Source organism: Sarcophilus harrisii, chromosome 2 (assembly GCF_902635505.1).
Source record: "Sarcophilus harrisii chromosome 2, mSarHar1.11, whole genome shotgun sequence".
Lineage (NCBI taxonomy): Eukaryota > Metazoa > Chordata > Mammalia > Dasyuromorphia > Dasyuridae > Sarcophilus > Sarcophilus harrisii.
The window spans coordinates 127,172,830-127,199,335 of record NC_045427.1 but is presented as its reverse complement, the minus strand read 5'-3'; the positions used below and the strand labels follow the sequence as shown (position 1 = coordinate 127,199,335).

Sequence of the window (26,506 nt, the reverse complement as noted above, 5' to 3'; positions counted from 1 at the left end):
ATTTCTGATGTCTCATTAATTCATTCATTCCCATTTGTTCATTTCTGATTTTTAGAAAATTATTTTTTTCATTTACTTTTTTAGGTTTTTTTGGTTTGTTGTTGGCCAATTGAATTTTTAGATGAATTGTTTTGTTCTGTGAATTTTTTTTTTCATTTCACAAATTCTGTTTTTCAGGGAGTTGTTTTCATTTTTCATTTTCATTTTACAATAATCAAATCTATTTTGTAAGCTGTTATATGCTTTTTCCCATTTCACTTAATCTATTTTGTAAGAATTTTTCTTCAGATGATTTCTGTGTTTCCTTTTCCAAACCCTCTTGCAAAGTTCTTATTTCTTTTTCACATTTTTGTTCTACATCTCTTTTAAGATCCTTTTTTAATTTTTTCCAAGAGAGCCTTGTGAAATGGGAACCACTTTATATCACCTTTTTGGGGTTTCATCTGGAGATGATCTGCTTTTAATCATCTCAGAGTTTGAAATCTGTTCTCTTTCACCATAAAAACTATGTATGGTTACAGTTTGCTTTTTTGCTCATTTTTTTTAAAGTTGAGATTTGCTTTTGGGGCAAGGGAGATTGTCCAAGTTTCCTTTACAAGTGGCAATGGCTAAGCTGGATCGGTGCTGATTGACTTCTGGTGTTGGATGAGTATGGCCAGAAATTCTGGCATTTAGGGGTTCACTATTTACCTTTTATATTTATGTTGGATGTTTTATAACTTCTTTGCTGATCTGCTGACTTGTAACTAGGGCAGAGTCAACAACACTGGTGTAAATTCATCCCCGTAGATCTTCTAGCACATGGAGCCCAAACCACCCTGGGACTGTGTGCTGCCTGCACTGGAGTCTGTGTTCAGCCTGCTTACACTTGGCCTGCCTCCCTCCATATTGATTGAAACATACATTTTTGGAGATCTTTGAAATTATCCTCTGCTGGTAGTTTGTTATACTCCCAATATTTGTCAGTTCTACCAGGCCACAGCTAATTCAGAGGCTAGATATGCTAATTAGTCTAAGGGTCGTGGGAAGAACTCAGAAAAAGATGGGTGTCTTCTCTGCCATCTTGGCTCCATCACCAAGCTCCCTATATTCATTTAGACACTATTTCTCATTTTACTTCATTTAGTTTCACTCTTGTTTATACACTTTCCCTCAAGGATTCTCAAGGATTATTGTAGTTTCTCCCAATATATCTCTAACATGAGTATCAGTAGCAGCTGCAACTAGCTATGTGCCTCTCTGGCCTGAAATGGATAAATGTACCCTCTTTTTCCAGCTTTATTATGATCTACCAGTAAGAGAATTCCCTATTCTAGGCTTCTTCTTTCCCCATTTCTCTTGGGTGGGGAATGGGTAAGTGGGGATCCACTTTAAGAGCCTCAGAGAGAAAACCTTTCCTGTTGACCATCCATTCACAGAGTTTTTTGGTGTGTTTTATGATATTCAAATAGAATTTTTACCTCAGGTTTGTCCATAGAGTTGTTATGGACCAGAACTCTGAACTTGAAACAAGGATTTTTACAAGGTGTTAAGTCAGTGGAATTGATGAGACAATGGTTATCTAGTTTAGCATGGTTCAGTATGATTGATTTAATCTTACAACAAATAATGGTTTCCTCGTGATATAATGTTGGTTTACACTCAGTGTAGAGCATATAAGCTGGGAGCCTTAGACAGACTCAGAGAGCTAGAGAAGACAAGCAGACTGGAGGCAGGAGCCTAAGCTCTCGGAGCCAAGGAGAGAATGATTCAATTCCATCTTCATCAACCTTGTGGTGGGTGGCCTGTCTTCCTGCATTTTCTCTACTGAAACCAAATCCCCTCTGAAGGCCATGAGAAAGCTAGCTGATCACCAGGCAAAGGAGACAATAAATACTTTTAGACTTTAACACCTGGCTATTCCATTTTTAGGAAGACTGTTCAATTAGCAACTAGTAGGGAAATTCATAGAGAAGAGTATTTGTAATTCACTTATAATAAAATAGATTTGTCTTAAAATCTGTTGACCAAGTGTTTTGATTTCCTTTTCTATATTCTTGAATCTCTCTGGATTTATCTGAATCTCACTTGCAAACCTGCTTACAGCCTCAGTATATTTGCTTATAGCTCTTCAGTGTAACCTTTAATGACCTAACCAGCCTGACATACAATAGACTTTTAAAGCTGAAAAAAAATCTTAACTCATCTCTTACTCCATGACAGAAATTCCTTCTCAACACCTCTGGTAGGTATGGTCTGGAGACCATACAGTCTCTTGCTTTCTTTCATCTAAAATTATCTTGTATATATGACTTTGATCTTCAATACCTCTTATCTGTGCTACTGTAATCACTTCTAATTGGTTTCTCAGTCTCAGGTCTCCACCTGTTCCAATTTAAATTCCACATTGTTGCCAAAGAGAATTTTCTTAATGCAATTCTGACTTCTACCCAGTAAACTTTAGTGGCTCTTTATTGTGGGGTAGTCATTTTTCAGTAATTTCCAACTTTTTGTGACCCTATTTGGGGTTTTCTTAGCAAAGATACCGGAGTGATTTGCCATCCATCTCCAGCTCATTTTATAGGTGAGGAAACTGAGGGAAATAGGGTTAAGTGACTTGCCCAGGGTCACATAGCTAATAAGGGTTTGAGTTCTGGTGCTCTAGCCACTGTGCCTTCCACCTACTCTTGGCTCCCTATTACTGCTTACAAGATTAAAAAACAAACAGACAAAACCTTTTCTGACTTTTAAAATCCTTAACAACTTGAAATCAAGCTCTTTTTTCTAGCCACCTCATATATTACTCCCCTTTCCATACACCTTCTATGCTCCTTTCAACCTGGCTTCTGGCAGTTATTCACACATGGCACTCTGTCTTCCTTCTGTCTCTGTACCTTTGCACTGACCATTTCTCAAACCTGAAATAAGGTTCCTTCTCACCTCTGGTAAAATCCCTTCTCTTCTTCAAGACACAGCCCAACCATCACTATTCTCTGCGAGACTTTTCCTAACACCCAAACTGCTACTGCCTTCCTTTATAAGCTCCTTGTATTTATTTCATATTTATTCAGCCTATGTTTACTTTGTATCTATTTGAATATGTGTATATCTTCTCTGCTGATAGACTGTGAGGTCTTTGAATGAAAGAATTATTTGATTTGTTTTATCTTGATATTTCTAGCACATAGCCTAGTGCCTGACACATAGTAGGTACTTAATGAATCCATGTTAATTGATTCCTTAATTATTTCATATTCTATCATCCTAATATAATGTGAATTCCTTGAAGGCAAAAGAAAAATGTGTTTTTTTTATTTTTATGTCCCCAACTCCCAGCACAATGTTTTGAATTTAATGGACACTTAATATATATTTCTTGAACTGAATATTTTGAAACTGCAGAGAGCTCAAAAAATTGGCATTTAAATTCCCTATGTTAGAGATAATCTGATAGGAATGTCATTGTGGGTCCCTCATAGTGGTCTCATCACATGAGCATGGGGAAGAAGCACAAAGATCCAGGGCATCTGACAGCCCCCACATTTTGCAGTGACAAAAAGTCCCCCATTCCCTCTAGGACTGCAAATCTTAGTTTGATCCTCTAATTTGCTAAGTTTTAACATACACTTTCCTCTCTTCCTTTTTCAGATTCACACAGATACTTCAGAAGTTCAAAAAAGGGACTCTTAAAACCACTACTTTTATTAAATAATTATCTCTCTCTCTTACTCTACTGTTCAGAGATTCATTTGTTCCATTCTCTCAGAGTCTAGTAGTTTCTCTCACTACATTTCCTACAATCGCCATCAAGGGTGTGATCTAGGGAAAGTCTGGCAGGTCTGCAGAGCACACAGATCACTTGTGGAAGAAAAGGGTACCCACACAATAGTAATTGTTCCCTTTCCCAAGGCCAAGGGCTTTCTTGGTTTGGTCCCTCTTCTCATTACTAAATTATTATCATGTCAAGCCAGGAATGTTGTAGCCAATTTTACCAGAAATAGCATTCATTTTTTCTTCTCTTTAAATATTCTTCAAAGATCATTCAACTTAGAAATAACTCAACTCTCCCAGGTCTTAATAGCAATGTATGTTGCTATGATGGGGGGAAAAATTAAGTCTATTGGCCAAAATTCTGTCTTTGAGTCTTCCTGAACTTAGCAGAATTGTCACATTCTACTTTGCATTATTCTTTTTTTGTTTGTTTTCATGCTATATTCTGCCAGTAGACTATTACCTCCCTGAGAGAAATACTGGGTTTTTAATGTATATACCTGAATTTTAGCATACGGCCTTTAACATAGTCAGCAATAAATAAATGTTTGATAAATTGTCCAATTGAGTCACAGCATCAAAATAGAGATGGAGAAAATATATTATCTATGTATTATTTCCATAACAACACTGTAGAAATCATGGTATCTATTGAATCATAGTTAAATCTTAGAAGTGTCTGTCACTGGATAAGTTCAATGTTGTGGTTTTTATTTAGTTATTTTCAGTCATGTTCAACTCTTTGTGATCCCATTTGGAGTTTTCTTGGCAAAGATATATCATGGTTTGCCATTTCCTTTTCCAGTTCACCTTGAAGATGAGGCAACTGAGGCAAAAAGGGTTAAGTGGTTTGTTTAGGGCCACACAGTGAGTAAGGGTCTGAGGTTGTATAAAATCACGATCTCCTGACTCTAGGCTGGACACTCCCAGGGGTCCTCAAATTTTTGTTCTCAGTATCTTCATGTTGATAAAAAACTATCGAGGATCTGTTCAAAGAGTTTTTGTTCACATGGGTTTTTATAGCTATTTACTATATTAGAAATAAAAATAATTTTGAATTTGTAGACCCTCTGACCCAACAATTCTTTGGACTACACTTTGAGGACTACTTCGTCTAGACACTGTACCACCTACACATATTTACATACTATTTACCATAGTATTTACCAAAGGCTTTTTACCTTGCAGAAAATGGGATAATGTTATGGCTGAACCATTCCAGTAGAAGCTTGGAGGTTAGCATGAGGACAGAATTCTAATATAAACATAGAAAGGTTTATGTTCTGAATTTTAGTCAAATCAATGTCTGAAATGGCATAACCAAATCACCAACTACTAAGAAGTAAGACAGAGGGACTGGGAATGGAGAATTTGCTATTAAGAATACTATAATAGCTATGAGCAAGTCTTATAGTTTTTTTTTTTTTTTTCCAGATCCAGTTTCTTGAACTACAAGATGGGGGATAAGCATTCACTCACTCATCTTCCTGAGTTCAAATCTAGTCTCATATACTTCTAGCTGTGGCAAGTCAATTAATCCCATTTTTTCTTTATCTGCAAAATGAGCTGGAGAAGGAAATGGCAAACTACTTTAGTATCTCTGCCAAGAAAACCTCAAATGGGGGTCATGAAGAATTGGAGAGAACTGAACAAAATGATTGAACAATAATATAGTTAACAGAAGAGTTAGAACTGGAACCCCAGTCTCCTAATTCTTACAGCATTTCATGCTTATCAATACATTACCATTTTATAGTAAATAACTAGTTATTAACTATGCAGTTTACAAATGATGTAGATTAAAGAAACTAGAAAAGGAATAACAATATTATGAGTTGGGGTCCCCAAAGTCTCAGGGAGAATTGAATTGGGAGTTGAAGAAACTCAGGTAAGAAGGAAATCTGACAATGGCTGCCCTGTCTCATGGTATGAGTTTGATTCCTCCTCTTTGCCCTTGGTGAAAGGATATATTCTTTGGGACATTGCTCTGGACCTGTATTTCTGCCAACTGGTATATTCTGCCTAAAACTCTAATGGAAAAAATATAGTGAAGGGTCCCCAGAAAGTCAATTTTGGGATTTTCCTCAAAATGTCAGGTCTATTCCATGCCAGAATGCTGAAGAAAGGAGAAAATGATTCTATTTTCAGCAGGCTTAATTTTTTCCCTTAATTTATTTTTTAATAGCAGAAGAAAATCATTTTCTCTCTGGAATAGCCTCATGGATGTAATTTGAAACAAATTGGGCAGCACATAGGGGGACCCTGAAGAAAGGAGTCAGTAATCTCTGCAGCATCAGGAAGAAGACACTCTAACAATTATATATGACCCTCATGTTTTTAGCTCCCCCCCAGGATACCCACTTTCCTCAGCTCTGAAATGAGTGATTGCATTTAGTCAATCATCTGCAGAAATTTCCATGTACCCTGAAAACCATGGATTTTTAAAAAATCCTGGAAAGATAAATTCTGTAGCATCTCCAATTCAGTTGTTAAAATTATTTCTCCCAACATTGCACATTATAAGTAAAGTAGAATTTGTGGGATTTGTTTTTACATTCTGATTATATGATACTTATTTATACTTTCTCCATTGTATTTTATGAATTTCTCCAGACATTTAACCCATAAATCTCCTTTCTTTGTTATTTCTGAAGTCTGGACTCTTCATAATTTTAGCGCTAGCTGATTAAACAGAACATTAAACTGGAAATAATTAATTAATCTTATACTTTATAAAGTTAAAAAAGAGTTTGTTCAATCATGAGGTTGATAGAAGATCCTTGCTACATGATGTCTTACTCTTTCATAATCCGTTCCAGAATTTTTATTTTATTTTATTTTATTTAATAGTCCTTTATTTACAGGTTATATGTATGGGTAACTCATTCCAGAATTTAAATGATTACTATTCTTTTACATTATCAATTGAGTGATAACCATTTTGTAAATTTTTTTCAGACATCAAGAATAACTCATTTATAAAGTATTTTAATATATGTAATTTCCTCAAAACTACTTTGTGAGGTTACTGTCCCCATATAGCAAAGAAATGAAGGTTTAAAGAGGTGCAGTCATTTGTCTGTGATTATATAACTAGAAGGTGCTGAAGCCAAGTTTTGAACTCTGACTCCATGGCTGTGTTCTTTTCACTCTACAATCATCCTCAGACTTAAATTTATTCAGATCTAATATTAAGAATAGACAGAAAATCATCTAAGTTCTTATTTCAGCCAGAGCATACTTTTTAGAATCAATAGTGGGCACCAAAATATATCAATTGCCCTAAACAGGAGTTCACAGCAAAGGAAATGTAAGATTTCCTAAGGCTCACACATTTAAAAGAAATCTCAGTCCATTTCATGCTGAGTGGTCAAGTACAAATCCAAATCTAGAGAGTCATCTTACATAAATGTTGGCGATATTTTAAGCTTTGAGACCAAATTAGCTCCATGTCCCTTTGGTAGCCCCCAGTGCTATTATACTTAGTCTCTAGGGATATAAAGCAGTCTTTTCTCTCCTTCTTTAAGTGCTGTTCCTTGCAAAGACAACCAGCAGAATCTATTTATTTTATCTATTTATTTTAACTTGATTTCTAAAACTATCAACTCTGGATTCATTTCTGTTCCAATAAAGGAATTTTGTAATACTATCAGGCATAGGAGAGATTCAAATGACTAGTTTTCTTTTCCCCTAGGAAGTGGAAGGGGAAAAAAATCACGCAATTGATTACAATTAGAAGATCTAAATTCAAGTACTAACTTGGCTACTTCTTAATTATGTGACCCTGAAAAAGTCTTTTAATTATTTGAACCTCATTTTTTTGCCCACAAAATGGTTATAATAATACTTCCATTAATTACCTTTCTCACAGGGAATGAATGATAAAATCAGTTGGGTTAAAATTAGACAATGGATGTAAGTAAAATATTATCCAATCATATAGCATTACAAACATTTTCAGTAACATTTAACTCTTTATAACCTCATTTGGGGTTTTCTTGGCAAGAGTACTGTAATGGTTTGCCATTTCTTTCTCCAGATCATTTTCTAATTGAGGAAACTGAGGAATACAGAGTATACTGAATTAGTTAGGGTCACTCAGCTAGTAAGGGTCTAAGTACACCTGCTGTATCAACTAACAACTCTACAATAAGTATTACCTATTAATTCAGCCATCAACCTTTGTTTCCTACTTTTTTCCTAAAACGAAGAATACAAATAGTCTTTATTTATTTCCTTTTGAAGACTGCTAAAAAATGACAAACATTATTCTTAAGCATTAAAATTGGTAAGAACAAAGTCTATATAAAAGTTTTGTCTGAGATTTGAGAAAATCTATGCAAAATATCAGCAAACGTCCTGCCCAAAGAAGATATCTTTTGGAGCCTTTGAGCTTCACAGATTACTTCACTTAAATGGAAATTCCTTAATATTTAATTAGTTAAATAATTAACACTTTTCTTATTTCCTTAATACAGTAAATAATGCTGATGTATATGACATCATGGAATCACTAATCCCCATTTTTATAAGCAAAGTGTTGGAAAGGGATGGGGACCAGTTTTAAGAGAAGAAAGTAGAATATAGGGCAGTATTTGATGGCTTCATCTGTATTTTATACTACATCTCAATACTCTTCTCCCATACCTCTTCAAAATTGTGCTTGGTGCATCTCCTTCTCCCTTTCACCACAGATACCACTGTTCATGTTTCAGAAATCACTGAATATGAATATTAGTATTTAAGAAGGTGTAGAAGGACCCAGTAGACACAGTAGGAAGACAAGAACTGGGAAAATGGAAATTGCCATAATCTAGGAGTCAGGAAAGACAAACTGAAGCAGGAAGATAGGAGTTGCTGAAATTAATCTCAGTTAAGGTGTCTCCTTCTCTCTGACTCACAAACTACCTATAGGTAGTATAGCAAAGTAAATAGGGTCTAGGATTGTGTGTTTACACACATATATGTGCATAAATATATTGATATACATGTACATATCTATGTTTCCATCTATATCTAATTACATATATGTATATGTATACAGAGAGAGACAGCAATAAAAGAAAAATATTTGTTATAAACCATTCACAGAAGCATGGAACAACATATTTTGCATGTGAGTAAGCTACACTGTATAATTAATTAGAAATTGTGCTGGTCATATGGAACCAGGGATACAATCAGAGATATGTTTAACTAGAACAAAATGAGCTAATCATATTAAAAGAGGAAGGAAGCAGTCTGTCTTCTCTCAGTATAAACATATCAAGAGAATATAAAGACTAGGACCCAACTTTCTGGTAGACTCTCTGGGATGGATTTTGTATGTCTTTGTGTGTGCATGTGTGTGTGTACCTAACAGGTTAAACCTAAAACTTTTGCTTTATTTTTTTATTGAGAGCTCGATCATTAACAAACACAAACATTTCAATATGCAGAAAACTATTGAGGACAGTCAGAATTCACACAGTCTGATTAGGAACAGATGAGTTGCAACTTTTGTCCACTTCATCTTGGATATGCACAAACTTGTCATAATAGAAATGGACAGTTTCATGTAAATCTCAATATTGATTTCTGAAAACTGAAATGTTTGTTGATGATTGTTAGTTTTTTCTTAACTGGGCCTTATTCCAGGGCTATGAAGCTGATTGTATTAGAAGAGTGGGCAGCAAGAAAGCTAAGGGATACCTTGTTTCTCACTCTGTGTAACAGTGAAAATTAGGGTTTCTCCAGGAGCCACCCATTGCCTGGGCAATTCCCCCAGTTGTCTTTGCGTTCATTCTTTCATATCATGTGTTCCTAAGACATAAAAATAAAATTTTTGTTTCAAGTTTCCTGAGGTATAAAATACAAATACAAAATACAAATAAAGATAAAAGTTATGGGTCTGCTTTGTCAAGACCTTTCACAACCCCATCTACTCCCTTCCTTATTTTCTTGATCATGCCTACATTATAGGTTGTAACCCTTTAGCAATTAGTCATTGTAGGACCCGGTCATTGAGAATGCCAAGGTTACTTGGGCTTTAAGTAAAAAATACTACCTTTTAGAATCTGCTGTGAAATGATGTTTTCTCTGTTGTCTTCTAAATAAAAGTTTCATTAGTTATTCATGGTAATATAATTTTTTATCATATAGTATATGAAGAATGGATAGTATATACAATGTATATTAACTAAGCTTAATTATGTATATTAATAGTTACAAAATTTTAATATTTAATACACACATTAACTAGAGGCAGAAAACTGTATAAAAATGAGTCTCAAATTTTGTGGCAGGTATAAAAGAAATATGAATACAGACCTTTTGACCAACTTCTATTGAAAAGTATTTCAATTATTCTACATCCCCCCCTTCTTCTTGAAGCCCTTCATTTAGTCTGTGATTCAGTGGATTGATAAAGAATTATTAACTTTTACAGGATATCTCACAGACAAAAGAGACTAAGATTAACAGGTCAGATTGTTACAAAATGAACATCTTAATTGTTCTGAGGAGCTTTTTCAATTTTCCTTGCGAATACTTTTATTGTACCTTTGAAAGAGGATTAATCTCTTGATTAAAATATCTTGCCCATGTACATAATGGATATTCAGCAATGAATAGACTTTTTTTGTTCACTACGCTGATAATAGTGCTCATTTGTATTGAACAGCAATGTTTACAACATACTTTACATACATGTGATCCTTCTTCAACTATCCCATGGGGTATATAGTAAAGTGAAGAGACAGAATCAATGATAAAGACAGAGAGAAAGAGACAGACAGAGACAGACAGACAAAAAGATCGGCAAGAGACAGAGAGAAAAAGAGACAGAAAGAGAGAGACAGAAAGACATAGAGAGAGGGGGAGACAGAGCCAGAGATACTTGGAACCAGTGAGAAACACACAGAGAGACAGACAAATAGAGAGACAGAAAGACATAGATACAAGAAGAGACAGAGGTAGAGACTCATACAGAGATGAAAAGAAACACACTGAGAGAAGACAGAGACCGAGACAAAGAGACACATACAGATACACAGAGGCAGACAGAGACACACATACACAGAGACAGAAACACAAAAAAGACAGAGATACAGAGACAGATACACAGAGAAAATCATCATAATGCAGTAGAAAAGATTTCACATTTAGCATTAGAGAACCTAGGATCAAATCCTAGCTCTGCAAGTAACTCTCTCTATGATCCTTTAAGGCAAATAGCTTCACTCTTCTGGACTTCAGTTGGGTTAGGATTAGGATTAGCTGACCTAGATGACCCAAAAAGTCTATTTCAGCTCTAAATCTCTCTTACTATGATCCTATATAACTTGCCTCAAGTTACATGACTGAAAAACAGTGGTTCTGAATGTAAAACACCACATCTTTTGAGTTCAAGTTCAATGTTCTTCCTCATAGCTATAATGCAATTAAAAAATATCTTGGGTTTGGAATGATTTCAGTTTGAGCTCTTTCTTGCTCATTTATGAGCTTTGTGATTTGGAGAAAGCCACAGATATCTCTTTGATCTATCAATCTACAAGAATCTTAAATTATCTATGTGCTATGTACACATCATGAAAGTTCTAGAAGTACAAAGACAAAGTTAAAGAAAAAAGTCCCTGCCCTTAAGGACCTTACAATCTAGCAAGGGGAGAAGCATGTGTTGAGGTAGATATATACAAAACTGGATCCTGCTCTTGTATAGTAGGAAGGATCAAAAATAACTCCACATAGTAGGTGGTACCTGAATTGAGTCTTGAAGGAAATGAGGGGTGTTAAGAAGTAGATGTGAAGAAAGTGTGCATTCCAGGGAGGGGGTGTGTGTGCCAGTGAAAATCCATAGAAGTTGGAGATACAAAGATATGTTATAAAGATTATGAAGTGTTTTCAATGCCAAATAGAGGAGGTATATATTTTACTCTAGATGTCATTGGGAGCCACTTAGAAAAATCACTTTGACAGGTATCTGAAAGATGGATTAGCATGGTGAAGAGATCTGAGGCAGAAAGACAAATTGGGATTGAAGGAGTCATGACAGAGGAGATGAAGGCTTGAACTATAGTAGTAGTTATAGGATTAGAGAGGAGAGAAGAGATATGAGATATTGTGGAGGTAGAAATGCCAAAATACTCATTATTATCCTTTATAAAATTAGGAAAATAATGTTGTCATTGTGTATCTCAGAGTTCTCAAGAATACAATAATTTGCTGGTACCAGTTTTGAGGGGAATAGGATTTATCTCATTAACACCAGGCAAACTAGAACTACCCTCTTCTCTTTTCAGGGTTAACTAGATTTAGATTTCTGTATACCCACAAGCAGTTTGATATAGTATGAGTCAAGGCCAACTTTATATTAAGGCTAAATTGACAGGGAGTAGTGAAAAATGTTCTCAGGGGCTTAAAAGTGAGAGTTCCCTTTCAGCTAATTGAAATTCTACAATCAGAGAGAGGTTAAAGTATAAATACCCCAAAGAGAAGTCACACATTGAGTTAATTTTAATTGAAGGTAGAAAGGACTGAAATATTTTAGGTAAATTGTTTCCCCTCTCAAGGTCCTAGTTATCTCACCTTTAAAATGAAAAAGTTGAACTAAATGATTTATCAGGTTCCTTCTAGCTATAACATTGACAGATAGGAAAAGTGACTAAGTGGGCAATAAATTCTGAACTTAGGAAGATCTGAGTTCAAATACTGTCTTAGAGATTCTTATTGTGTATCTCTGGGTAGGAAACTAAAGTTTCCCTCCTTTGTAAAATTGAGGTAATGAAAACATTTCTAGCATTGTTGTGAGGATCAGCTGAGATAAATAAATAAATTAATGTGTGTATAAATAAATAAATAAATGTGTGTATGTATGTGTGTATACACACATACACAAATATATACTGCTTTGTAAAGCTTATTTTCCAGATACATGCAAAGCTAGTTTTCAGTATTCACCCTTGCAAAACCTTGTTTTCCAAATTTTCTCCCTCTCTTCCCCTCTTCCCAAGACAGCAAGCAATATGATATAGGTTAAACATGTAATGCTAGCTATTATTACTGCAATGATATACATCAAGGATCTATGATTAACCATTACAGATAGTAGCTCATCTATAACTGAATTGGTGGCTAGAGTTCTAGCCATGATGATGATTCATTGTCACACCTTTCACAATGATAGCTCACATTCCAAAAGTTCATCTTCTAAAAAAGATCATAGTTGAAATGATACAAATACATTGTGACATGAATTTGTTGGGGTTTTTTTTTTAGCCTTCATCATAAACAAAAACAACAAACGGAGTTTGTTAGTAGATAACACTTCCAACCTCTTTAAGTTATGTACATGCAACTAAATTGAGATCTATCCTTTCTTTCACCTTGAACATATTCCCATAGATGGAGTATTTAAATGTGACCAAAATAAACAAACAAAAACAAACAAACCAATAATTTCTCCAAGGAAGGCATATATCTATATAAGTAGTGATAATTTCCGGTCATTTTTAGAATCTATGTTTTCATCTGCATAATGAAATTCATTTTAAGGGATTTAAAGAATAAATGTCTACTGTTAGAGCTGGAAAGGACCTTGTAAATAATGTAGTCTAACCTTCTTGTTTTACAAATGAGAAAACTTAGACTTAGAGAGAAGGAACTTAAAAATTCACATTGCAAATTAGTGGGAGATCCAGCATTTGAAACCCATATTTCTTGATTTGTAAACTAATATACTTTGCTTCCAAATCATGAGTCCATTTATTTGGATTTATTTGGATAAAATGATTGTAAAAGCTTAGAATCTACTTGAAATAGCATAAAAATATGAATTTTGAGTAAGTCCAGTTGAGGTCTGCATGGCAGTGGGTAAGAGAGTACTCCTCCCACTGGTCAGAGAATTGAATTAATTTAGTCAGATAGATTGAGGAATTCACCAACTTTGTCTCTAGAGAAGCAGAGGTTTCTCATCAAACACTATTTGTTCAGCTTGGTCTGCTTTTTGCTCCAGTTCTCTCACTTCCACTAAAGTCTCTCCCTACCTCAGTGTTTACTCCATCATGCCACATGGCCTCAGTTCCACTTGTTTTTCCTAGTTTCTGTATAGTCACAGCACCTAGCTGCTTTCCTCTTCCTCATTGGCTTGATAGGAAAAGTGTGGAGGACAATCAAGGTTCTTGATCTCCTTTCTGTTTCTTCTTTCTGTCTAGCATTAGAGCCAAAAGAAGGTCTCCCAAGGTCAAAAGCACCAGGAACTTAAGGACCTCTGGGCAATGTCTCATGCTACCAAATCTCCATGGCAACATCCCTGAAAAGGGGCAAGATGACAAATAAAATGCAAAATGATAAAAAAAATGTATACATGTAAATAAGTAATGTAGCAATCTCTTGTTCCCAGAACCTGTCAATGAGACTAGAAGATGGGATAAGGCTGAATGGACATCAACCAGCAATTATTTTTCTCTGTTGGGTGCAGTATTTTTATGCTGTGTTAATACATTAATTTCCAAAATTAGGCCCAGCAGGTGCATAGCCCCTTGCATGGATTCAGGAGATAGCTCATGTCCCTATGCTGACTTGGTTTTATTTTTAGAAAGCAATATAGAAAATTCCTCCATTAAAGTCCTTCTTTAGTGTCTTATAACATTGTGGAGATGACCCTGGCCATTTAAAAGCCATGCCCGTGGAAGGGAAATTCTAGTAGGCTCAACTAAGTTGGGAAATTTTAGAAAGAACACTGAAATGAACTATGTCTCCTATCCCAGGACCAGCTTCACTAAGAGAGAAGCTACACCTTACCAGAAGACTAGCTAAGGAAGGCAAATCATTAGGATGTGGGTTTCTGGGATTGTAATCAGAATAATAAAATCTCAATCAACCAAAAAAATAGCTAGGAAAGTTTTCCCAGGGCAAGTAATGGGAATGTGCTATCAAACTCTGCTAAGGAGATGGATAAAGCTTGCATAGGAAATTAAATGGTGAACTATTGATGAATGGTGAACATTGTTATCAGGGAAGATATCAATGGTGTGTCCACCAGGAAGGAAAGTATATTATAAACTATCATATCTTATAATTAGTTCTGAATTAGTGTTAATATTGTGTTTTTGTGCTGCTGAAGGACTGTAATTATTTTCAGTCTCCTGACTTTCTTTTCATTGTAGGGCACAATTTTGGGAACCTTTATTTATATCTATCTCTTTTAAAAATGTCAAAGTAAAGTAGAGTGTAAACTTCTTGAAGGCAGGGATAATGCCTTATCTATCTTTGTACTCTAATACCTAGCTTAGTTTCTTTTACATAGCAAGATCTTAACAAATGTCTTTAATTTATTGAAATTAACCATATATTAATTTAATTTAATCATAACATTACTTAATTCCCTCTATTAGAATAATATTTTTACAATTAAGGCAGTTCCTGGAGTTGTTTTTCTAATAAGAGTTTTGAATCTCCATTTAACAAAGACAGAGTCAATGTCTCTAAAGTTACTGAATTGCAACTTCTATGTCATGTCACGGACTAGTTCCCCACAGTGAAATGCTCTCCCCTAACGTTCTCCAATCAACCAAGTCATTGCGAAAATCCTGTTCAAAACTCACTTCTCATATCGAAACTCACTGGGCCCTGGTCACCTGAACCATACTAGTATCTCCTTTTTGGGCTCCCATTCTTCCTCCTAGTCCAGATTCATGGCATCCAATGAACAGGCAGATCCCACCTAGTATTCTTCACTGGTCCTGGAGATAAAGAATTTGAGCTCCTCTGACCTTAGAGTGCTATTGTTCTAACAATCTATCAGTGTTCTAAAGTCTTCTGGCCTTAGAATAGTCCTACAAACATTGTTGATTGTCAGACATATAATCTGTTGGTCAGTGATAATCAAGTTTCTGATATTCCTGGGGTGAAGGGAAGTCAGAAGGGAGGGACATTCCATGCCTTTAGAACAAAGTTTTCCCTTCTTCTGGATGCTGGAATTGTCCTCAGTAAAGTCATTTTCCATCCACTCAATATTTATCTTCTATTTTATTTATCTTCTGTATTATTTCTGCATTTATCTATATCTACTATCAGTATTTATCTTTCTACTGGTTCCAGCACTTAATACAGTGCCTAGTATATGGAAAGTGATTAATAAATGCTTGAAGACTTAAAAAAAATAAAGTTACTGAATTAATGGCATAGGTATATTTTAGATTTACTGATGGTTTTGGGTGAGGATAATTATCGGAGTGCTAAAAATTAATCATTCATTCATTCATTCAGGGACAGTTATGTGACTCAGTGCAAGACTCAGAAACAGGAAAACTGAGTTCAAATTCAATTTCAGTTATTTGCCAGCTATGTGAACCTTAGCAAATTATTTTTAAAATATTATTAATGCATTTTTATTTTCAAAACACATGCATTTTTCAAAACATAATTTTCAACCTTCACCCTTGCAAAACTTTGTGTTCCAAAATTTCCCCTCCCTTCCCCTCTTCTCCTCAATATTGCAAGTAATCCAATATATGTAAAACATGTGCAATTCTTCTAAGCCTATTTACACAATTATCATGCTGCACAAGAAAAATAAGCTCAAAAAGGGAAAAAAATGAGAAAGAAAACAAAAAGCAAGCAAACAACCACAAAAGAGTGAAAATACTATGTTGGGATCCACATTCAGTCCCCACTGTCCTCTCTCTGGGTGTAGATGGCTCTCTTTATCACAAGATCACTGGACCTGGCCTGAATCATCTCATTGTTGGAAAAAGCCACATTAGTCAAAATTAATCATCATATACTCTTGCTGTTTCTTGGCAAATTATTTAACCTGTGTCTGCCTCAGTTTTCTCATCTGCAAAATGGAGATAATCTACCAAGTTTGTTATGAGAATAAAATGAATTAAATTTGTAAATCACTTTGTAAATCTTTAAAGCCCTCCTGAGTGCTAGTTACATTATCAACATCATTCTCAAGGAGACTAAAGCCTACTATCTTTGAGATGGGATCTTAGTTTTTGCATTACTGAGAAGGATTACTTATTGTTGCATTTTAAATATCTGTAGTATCTCTCAGTCTTACTAATGTACATTGCCATCCCTTGATGCCTTATTGGACATTTTCCATGAATTGCTGTGAGCTAGTCATTCATCATGCTATGGTAAGTCTGGTTGATGAGTCTCTCTACCCTAAGGAATTCTCTAATTATATAGTCCAGTCATCAGACAGAAGGAATCCAGTCTATCACAGAACCCACACCCAAAGGTTCTCTAGCTTGATAAAACCCCACAAGCTTGATTTCTAGTTACATAGCCTTCAAGAACCATTTCCATTCCATTAAGGAACTAGTTCATAAAGTATTAGTTTTTTATGTCTTGCATCAGTGATGGATAGTTAAATTCAGTCGTCAAAAATGAGCAAATATAAACAAGTCCTGAGATGAAGGAAGGGTAAAAAGGATGATGAGGTCATGTTTGGTAGTTACAAGCACACACAGTCTCCAGATAGTCACACAAATTAGTCTCCAGGAAGGTTAGTTACAACCTACAAGACCTTGCAATCTATTGGCATAACCTTTGAAATTCTAGTTAATTTAATTTTTTTTGATCATAGCAACTTATGAAGGCCTTCTGCTAAAGTGCAGAGGCTTTGTGATCTGTGTCAGTGCATATAACACCCATACTAATGAAAATAACAGAAGCACAAAAGGTGGATTTGAGATGGAGATTTCTGGGTTTCAAAAGAAAAAAAAAAAAACCTCAGTATTTTTCCCCAGGCAATTCACATTTTAGTCAGGAGATTAATGTGCCCAAATAAGACTACTAGGTAAAAACAAAACAAAAACCCCACTGAGTCTGAAGTCTGGAAGCCCTGGTTCTAATCCTGCTTGTGTCTCTTTTTGATTGTATAACCTTGAATGTTAATTCCTCCCCTTCCTCAGTTTTCCTGTTTGAAAAATGATGGGATTGGACTAGGTAATCTTTAAGTCCCCTTCCAAATCTAAATACTACAAGCTAAAATAGACTATGATCAGTGCATAAGAGCAATTTTTTAAAAAAGTGCTATGGGAGCACAGATGGGCACATCACTGGCTCAGTAGCACTAACAATTCTAAAGTTGGATCAATTGCTAGGGCTTGAACACTATGGTTGCTGAAATAAGCAATCTCCAGACATCTTGCTCACTAGAGCAGCTTAACAGTGATATACAGCTAGGACTTTGTGATACTTCAGTGTGTTTCAGTTTATCCCAAAGTATACTATAAAATCCTAAAATAAAAATAATAAATAAATTTAATTTTAGCACTTATATTTCCTATTTTAAAAATATTTCAAGAAAAGGTTCTGATCTTATTCTAAAGAAAAGGTATCATCTTGATAAGATACAGGTTCTAGGGGAAAAATAGCAGTAATCCTGAGGTCCCCTGACTTTAGAGTGATAACAATATGTCTGTCAATGATCCTAAAGTCTCATGGCCTTAGGAATATAATAATATAGTTATATATTCCCTTAGACTTTAGGGAAGATATAGTAGTTTTGAGATTCTCTGACGTTAGAGTGCTATTGTTCTAACAATCTATCAATATTCTAAAGTCTTCTGGCCTTAGAATAGTCCTACAAACATTGTTGACTGTCAGATACATAATCTGTTGGTCAGTGATAATCAAGTTTCCAGTGAATAGTGAATCTAGTGAATAGACTACCCCTCAAACCTACCTATGTCATAAAATTAGCAAATAAGTAACATGAAGCTCTGGTCTCTCTAATTTTGTCCTATAAATTTATCTTCTTTCTCCTGTTTTTTTGCTAAATTTTTTTGGAACTTGGCCCACTTCAACTTGCATTACAATTGTAATAAAATTTGCCCCTGGACTTGGAGATGGGTTCAAGCCTGGAAATTCTTTTGAGACACCTCATGAAACTGGTCTGCAACCCCAACATTTTGGAGTCTCCTTTTGAAGCCCCACAACCTATCTTATGTGATTGGAGTTCTGTTGGCAAAATCCTCTGCCTTAAAATCTCTAATCCATTGAGGTGTCAAGATATATGAAATCTCTCCATTAGATATTCATTCCTTTGAGTGAAATGCTCTTTTCTAAGCAATCTCTTTCAAAGAGAAACTCTTCTGGCAAGGTTAAGAATATCATAAAGCTTTTGTGTTAATGAGTATTAAAAATTATTTTCCACTGTGTCAGAAAGAACTCTACTAAGAACATTGAATCAAGGAAAGAAAAGAGTAGTGTTGAAAGGTGATTGTTCAAGGAAGATAAATTAAAGAAAGATTGCTTTGCAGACAAACTTTGCTTACCTCATGATTTTACCAAAGTCTATTACTGGATAAAAATGATAATAGACATCAGAGATATCTGAGGACCCCAAAGTTTAGGCAACATTGTTGAACATACAACATCTTTGTTTCTTGTATGTTGAAGAGTTTAATCTGAAAATAATACCTGTAGTTTTAGTTTTTTATTCTTTTTATCATCCATTATATAATTTATTTAAATGAAGGTCCCCGTAGTTTTCCTCTTTAATTACTGTATTTTTACTGTATTATTTATTGTAAATATGTTATTATAAACTTTTGAAAAGTGGTGACAGGTACATAGTATCAAATATAGACAGCTTTTTAGTGAATCGTCATCCTCATTATATTTCCTGGACAAGTATACTTGGATACAATATTGAACATTTTTTATTCCACTGAAGCTTTGTTGAGTCAATCGCACATCTAAAGTTGCCATTTATTTTGTGGCAAATTTGCAGATTTTCTTTGGAGACTGAGAGCATTTTTTCTATCACTTATTGCATGAATGAGTTTGTGAATGTTAATGATATGCCCTCTGGCCACCACATCATTGTTGCCAGAGAATCTCTCCCTTTTTTATTTTCCATCTTTCTTAGTGGGAATCAACCCCCTTAGGGCTGGATGGATGCTATTTCTTTATGTCCTGTATCCCTTTTGAATGGCAGAAAGTAAAAGTCAAGAATGAACAGCTACACTAGAGTCCTGGGGGTCAAGGGAAAGATATGAGGAAGATAAATCCATGTTTGATGATCACAAGCACATATAGATACACTATTAATCTCTAGGATTATATGTTAATTTTTTGCAGCTTGGTAAAACCTGCTAGACCTTATATTTTATTGCCATAGCCTTTGAGGTCCCAGTTAGTTTTATTTAATTTTCTATTGGTCAGAGCAACGTATCAAGTCTTTCTGCTAAGGTGTAGAGGGGCTGTATTTTGTGATAGTGTGTGTAATATCTTCCTTAAGGAAAGCACAGAATCTTGAGACAGCAGGCTGGTACAGTATCTAGCACACTGTGTCTTGATGCAGAAAGATCTGAGTTCAAATTCAGTCTTAAACACTTGCTTGCAATGTGACCCTGGGCAAATCATTTAACTGCCATCTGCCTCAATTTCTTCTTTTGTAAAATGGAGAGAATAATACTATCTACTTTTCAATGTTGTTGTGAGAACAAAAGGATATCATTTCAACTTGTTAAGTAACCTTGCAAATTCTTTTTTTTTATGCATTAAAAACAAGAACTATGGACCAGACTTTGAAAAAAAAGCACCAGTTCCAGAATCTACCTTGAGAATATTCAATTTGGAGCCTTTTGTAGAATCAAAGGCTACTTGAAAGATCAATAGATACCCGGAAAAGACTTAAATTGTTCTTAACCATCTTATCAATGAGATAAAACAAGATTTAGCAGTGCTCAGCTTTCCGAAAGCAATGCCTCAAACTTGCTAGTTCTTCACACAGACTCTACTATAAAGCACTCCTGGAGCTGGTAGGGGAGGGGAAGCTGATATAGACTGGAAAGGACATTTAACAAAGTGTTTTTTTTTTCTTTTGAGAGGACATAAAAGATAGCATAGACTGTGCCTTGAATCCCATTCGTATTAGAGAATGCTGCAGAAATAAATAGGAATAAATAGTTTGGTAAAACTATCCCTGACTCTGAATAGAATTAGGGGATATTGATGGTAAGATTTCTACCCTCAGATGTTGTCATTTTTTTGTTGATGAATGAAATACTTGGTGGATAGATATAATTATAGGATACCAGTTGGGAAGAACTTTGGAGGCAACAAAGGGTAGAGAGATTATCATAAGATTGTCAACCTGTGTAGGCACCAATAATGCTTTATTTATTCATTGTGATTCCTTGTTCAAAAACAGTATCATGTGACACAGACCCATTCCTACATATGATTAGAAGTCCTTGCCACTTGTTGGTAATCAGGCCTACATTCAGACGTAAGGACTCTTTTTTCTCATTTGGATATGACTAATTACCCAAAAACTTCCAGGGTTTGGAACTTTTAAGATTCTGATGATAAGCCATAGAGAATAGTCCCCAAAACCTGGTCTTTCAGTCTTTGTGTTGTCTGTGAGGGTAACATTTTCAAGAGAGTTGAAACAAGTAAGTCTTAGATGACTTCTTTTGAGTGTTCCCCTTGAGATGGATGGGCTCAATAAATTACCCCAGAATCTCTAGTTTCCCACCAATATTTATGGCCCTTATGTGTACCTCCATTCTGGTTTTGCAATGAGAATGGCAGAATGATAGAGAAGAGGTCTGAGAACTATTTTAATGACCTAGAAAAAATAACAACAAAATTCATCTGGAAGAATAAAAGATCAAGAATTTCAAGGGAACTAATGAAAAAAAAATCAAATGAAGGTGGCCTAGCTGTACCAGCTCTAAAACTATATTATAAAATAGCAGTCACTAAAACCATTTGGTATTGGCTAAGAAGTAAACTAGTTGATCAAAGGAATACGTTAGGTTCACAGGACAAAATAGTCAATAACTATAGCAATCTAGTGTTTGACAAACCCAAAGACCCCAATTTTGGGGATAAGAATTCACTATTTGACAAAAACTGCTGGGAAAATTGGAAATTAGTATGGCATAAACTAGGCATTGACCCATACTTAATACTGTACAGTAAGATAAGATCAAAATGCATTCATGATCTAGGCACAAAGAATGAGATTATAAATAAATTAGAAGAACATAGGATAGTTTACCTCTCAGACCTGTGGAACAGGAAATAATTTGTGACCAAAGAAGAACTAGAGATCATTACTGATCACAAAATAGAAAATTTTAATTGTATCTGCTTGCATTCTTGTTTTCCTTCTCAGATTATTTTTACCTTCTTTCTAAATCCATTTTTTTTGGTGCAACAAGATAGCTGTATAAATATATATACATATATTGTATTTAATATATTTAACATGTATGGGACTACCTGCCATCTAGGAAAGGGGTGTAGTGAAAGAGGGAAAAACTTGGAACAGAAGTTTTTGCAAGGGTCAATGTTGAAAAATTACTATATGGATTCATGGCTAACAAACATGGTCTCTCCCTCCCCCTGCCATTCTAGGACCTAATTACAACCACTATTCCTTGACTTTTGACATCCAACCTCCTAGAGATAATACATGACATAAAAAACCAACAGGTATTGCTTTCTGATCAAAATCTTTTAGCACACCAGAGACAAAGATGTATATGAAGCAGTGGTGGTCAAACTTTGGAGGATTCAAATAACTATAGTAGCTGGTCTCTTAGATGTCCTTATCAGTACTACCCAGAGATAGTCTTTAATAAAATAACAAGACAGGCAAAGTATATTTGCAAAACAACCTTTTTTTCACCTTTTTTCTCCTCCAATGACCATCACTTTAGCATTAGTGCTCTTTGGTTCAGTGTCCTCCCCAGAATTCTTGACCCAGTGGAAAATGACATAATAGTGAATTTATCATGCTTGAATAACTTGCATATGAAAGAGAGTGCTTAACCAAGGAATTAATCTTTAGTGGTCAGGTTTTAGATACCTAGCCAGAATATTTGCGTTTGGTGATATAGCAGATAGAACACTGGGCTTAGAGAAAGGAAGATCTTTGTTCAAAGTGGCCTTAGATACATAGTAACTGCATGAGTTTGGGCAAGTCACTTAATCCTATTTGGGGTATTAAGAGAGAACTTTCACTTCTTGTATTAGGACTTGCTGAACCTTTTTCAGGGCTATTTATCAACCTTTGTTGTCCATCTGATTTGCTCCATTCTCACCAAGAAGCTGTGACATGTGCAACTGCCACACTCCAGAGATGGGCTAAACCAAGTTGAAGGAACTAACAGGATTCAAATCTCTTGGTGAATTAGGGATCTATCTAATCCAAGCAAATGAAGACTTCCTTGGGGAGAATGGGCAGGTGAGAACAATTGGTCCCAGTGGCCATGAAGGTGGCAGAAAGAGGCTTTTTGAGGAACTTAGAACTTGGTTGGACATTGATGACATCAAGGTTGTCCACTGCATCCTGGGCCATCACCAGTCATCCTGATTTTTGTTTTGCCATGGGACTTTTATAATTCTATAAGGGAAAATGGGGCTGATGACTGTGCAACTCTGCTTCACTTCAACTCAAATCACACGCAAGTCAATATGTGGCCCATGATATCCCTGCTCCTCTTTGAAAACAAATGACAAATAACAACAATGACATCTATCCTAGGATAGGATGGAGGGGCCAAACAGGTGGAAGGATCATAAAAGTCTTCACAGAGAAGGTAATGCTTGAGCTACATTTAAAAGGAAAGAGGAATTCTATGATGGAGAGATGAAGAGGGACTGTATTCCACACATTGGAGATGGAAAGTGCAAACTTGGAGATAAAACTCTGAATGCAAGAAACAAAAAGAAGGGCAGTTGCTAGATGTCAAAGTGACAAAAATTGAATAATGTACAGTAAAGCTAAAGCAATAACTTTACATACTAGAAATTAAACCACAAAATAATAGTTATTCAGCTTTGCAGAGCATAATTAATGCAAGAGAATAATAGCATGATAGTGACTTGTTCCAGGATAATTTCTCTTCAAACTCCAAGATGAGAAAAATCTTATTATGATAATAATAATAACAACAACAGAAACAACAACAACAATAACAATATCAGCCATTCACATTTACATGGCACTGAATGGTTGGTAAAGAATTTTTCTTAGCAAAAAAAAATCTATTAGGGAAAATGACTACAAAACAAAATATTATTTTTTATTATAGCTTTTTATTTACAAAACATATGTATGGGTAATTTTTCTTTTTTATTATAGCTTTTTATATACAAAACATATGTATGGTGATGACCCTTGCAAAAACTTCTGTTTCAACTTTTCTTATCCTTCCCCCAACCCCCTCCCCTAGAAGGCAGGTATGTTAAAGTATATGTTAAACACAATATATGTATACATATTTATACAGTTATCTTGTTGCACAGGAAAGATTAGATTTAGAAAGAAGGTAAAAAATAACCTAAGAAGAAAAAACAAAAATTCAGGCAAACAATAACAAAGAGTAGAAATGTTATGTTGTGGTCCATACTCATTTCCCAGTGTTCTTTCTCTGGGTGTAGCTGGTTCTGTTCATTACAGATCAATTGGAACTGATTTGGATCCTCTCATTGTTGAAGAGAGCCATGTGCATCAGAATTGATCCTCATTTAGTATTGGTTTTGAAGTGTATAATGATCTCCTGGTTCTGTTCATTTCATTCAGCATCAGTTCATGTATGTCTCTCTAAGCTTCTCTGTATTCATCCTGCTGGTCATTTCTTACAGAACAATAATATTCCATAACATTCATGTATCACAACTTATTCAGCTGTTCTCCAATTGGTAGACATCCATTCAATTTCCAGTTTCTAGCTACTATGAAAAGGGCTGCCACAAATATTTTTGCACATACAGGTCCCTTTCCCTCCTTTAAGATCTCTTTGGGATATAAGCCCAGTAGTAACATTGCTGGATCAAAGGTTATGCATAGTATACCTTGAGTATAGTTCTAAATTGCTCTCCAGAATGGTTAGATGCATGGATAATTTTTCAACATTGACCCTTGCAAAACCATCTGTTCCAACTTTTCCCCTCCTTCCTCACACCCCCTTTCCTAGACAGCAGGTAGTCCAGTACATGTTAAGTATGTTAAATACATATTAAATAAATATAAATATGTATACATATTTATACAGTTATCTTGCTGCAGAAAGAAATCAGATCTATAAAGAAAGTTAAAAAACATCTGAGAGGGAAAACATAAATGTAAGCAAACAACAGAAAGAGTGGAAATGCTATGTTGTGGTCCACACTCATTTCCCATAGTTCTCTCTCTGGGTGTAGCTGATTCTCTTTATTACTGAACAGTTGTAACTGGTTTGAATCTTCTCATTGTTGAAGAGAACCATGTCCATCAGAATACATCCTCATACAGTATCGTTACTGAGGTATATAATGATCTCCTGGTTCTGCTCATTTCACTCAAAATCAGTTCATGTATGTCTCTCTAAGCCCCTCTGTATTCATCCTGCTGGTCATTTCTTACAGAACAATAATATTCCAACTATCACAACTTATTCAGCCATTCTCCAGTTGATGGGCATCCATTCAGTTTCCAGTTTCTAGCCACTACAAAAAGGGCTGCCACAAACATTTTTGCACATATGAGTCCCTTTCCCTTCTTTGAGATCTTTTTAGGATTTAAGTCCAGCAGTAGTACTGCTGGGTCAAAGGGTATATACAAAAACAAAATACTATTGACAAATTAGTCATTGATTTGAGTTGTTATTGTTAAGTATTGGACACAGAGAATTCATTTTCTAAATTTTCTCAATATTCTAGTGTCTTCCAGTGTTCTTCAAGTTTATTTTTCTATGTCATATTTCCCTTCACCATTAAATTGTAAGTTCCTCAAAGACAGAGAATGTGTTTCTTTTCATCTTTTTTTCTTTTCATCAGTATGGATCACAGTATGTGCCTGATAAATGTTTACTTAATTGGCAAGTATTTTAATTGGAATGAATAAAAAGGAAGTTCTTATAAATAGACTGTAATGCCTGAGAAGGTTAGTTGTCTAAAAACATTATGGGATAAAGGGGAAAAATAATTATATCTATTTATCACTGAGGCCTCAGCATTGCTTGTTTTCATGAGGTACTATATAACTACTTATACCACCAGAGATCAGCAGTTCTAATCTATATGGGTTGACAGTCAGTACAGTAGTCTTGCCTCATGTACTGTATCTATAGACTTATTAAGTCAGAACATATAAAGTATGGAAGAGCTTAATCATCATCCATGTGCAAAGAAATGGTATTAATTGAAAGTGTCATTCTAAACAGAAAAGATTCAGTTTACTGGCTATAGCTATTAATTACTTGCTATGTATTCTGGGAAAAGAAAGAGAAAATATTACAGTTCCTGCCCTCGAAGTGCTTATATTCTACTGGGAAAGTGAGATACAACATGCACACTAATAGCTAAGCTTAAGATTATTTAAGAAGGGAGAAAAAACTAATCACCAGAGGACTAAGAAAAGTTTCAGTTAAATAGCAATGCTTTGAATAAACTTTGAAGGAAGGTTCACATTCTTAGAAATAGAAGTTAGGAGGGAGCATATTCTAAAGTCATAGATAGACATAGCCTGGAAAAAGGTATAGAGATGAATAAAGGAATATTTAGTTCAGGGAACGATAGGTAGCCCAATTAGTCTAGAAATTAGAGGAATATAATAAAATTTATCTGAAAGGTAGATTGGAGTGGAGGATATTAATTGTTAAGAAGGGTTTTTATTTAATTCTAGATGCCATAGGGAGCCAGTGAAGATTCTTGAGCAGAGGAATTGCATGATCATTAAAAAAAAAGGTCCTCTATTTGCCTCCGTTTCTCCACATTTAAAATGAAGATAATAATAGCATTGACTTTGATGGATCGG

General features: G+C 35.1%; 1 protein-coding gene across 3 annotated transcripts in view; it reads left to right on the top strand.

Moving 5' to 3' along the window:
* Nucleotides 1-26,506, top strand: part of ZMAT4 (zinc finger matrin-type 4) — a 542,554-nt gene that overhangs the window by 493,917 nt on the left and 22,131 nt on the right. The window contains exon 9 of one of the 3 annotated variants that reach the window (XM_031950742.1): nt 3,628-4,483. The exons of the other annotated variants lie outside the window; for them this stretch is intronic. Within the exon in view, the coding sequence (XP_031806602.1) occupies nt 3,628-3,691 (64 nt within the window). The 3' untranslated portion in view covers nt 3,692-4,483. Of the gene's footprint in view, nt 1-3,627; nt 4,484-26,506 lie in introns of those variants that run through there. 3 annotated transcript variants of the gene reach the window in all.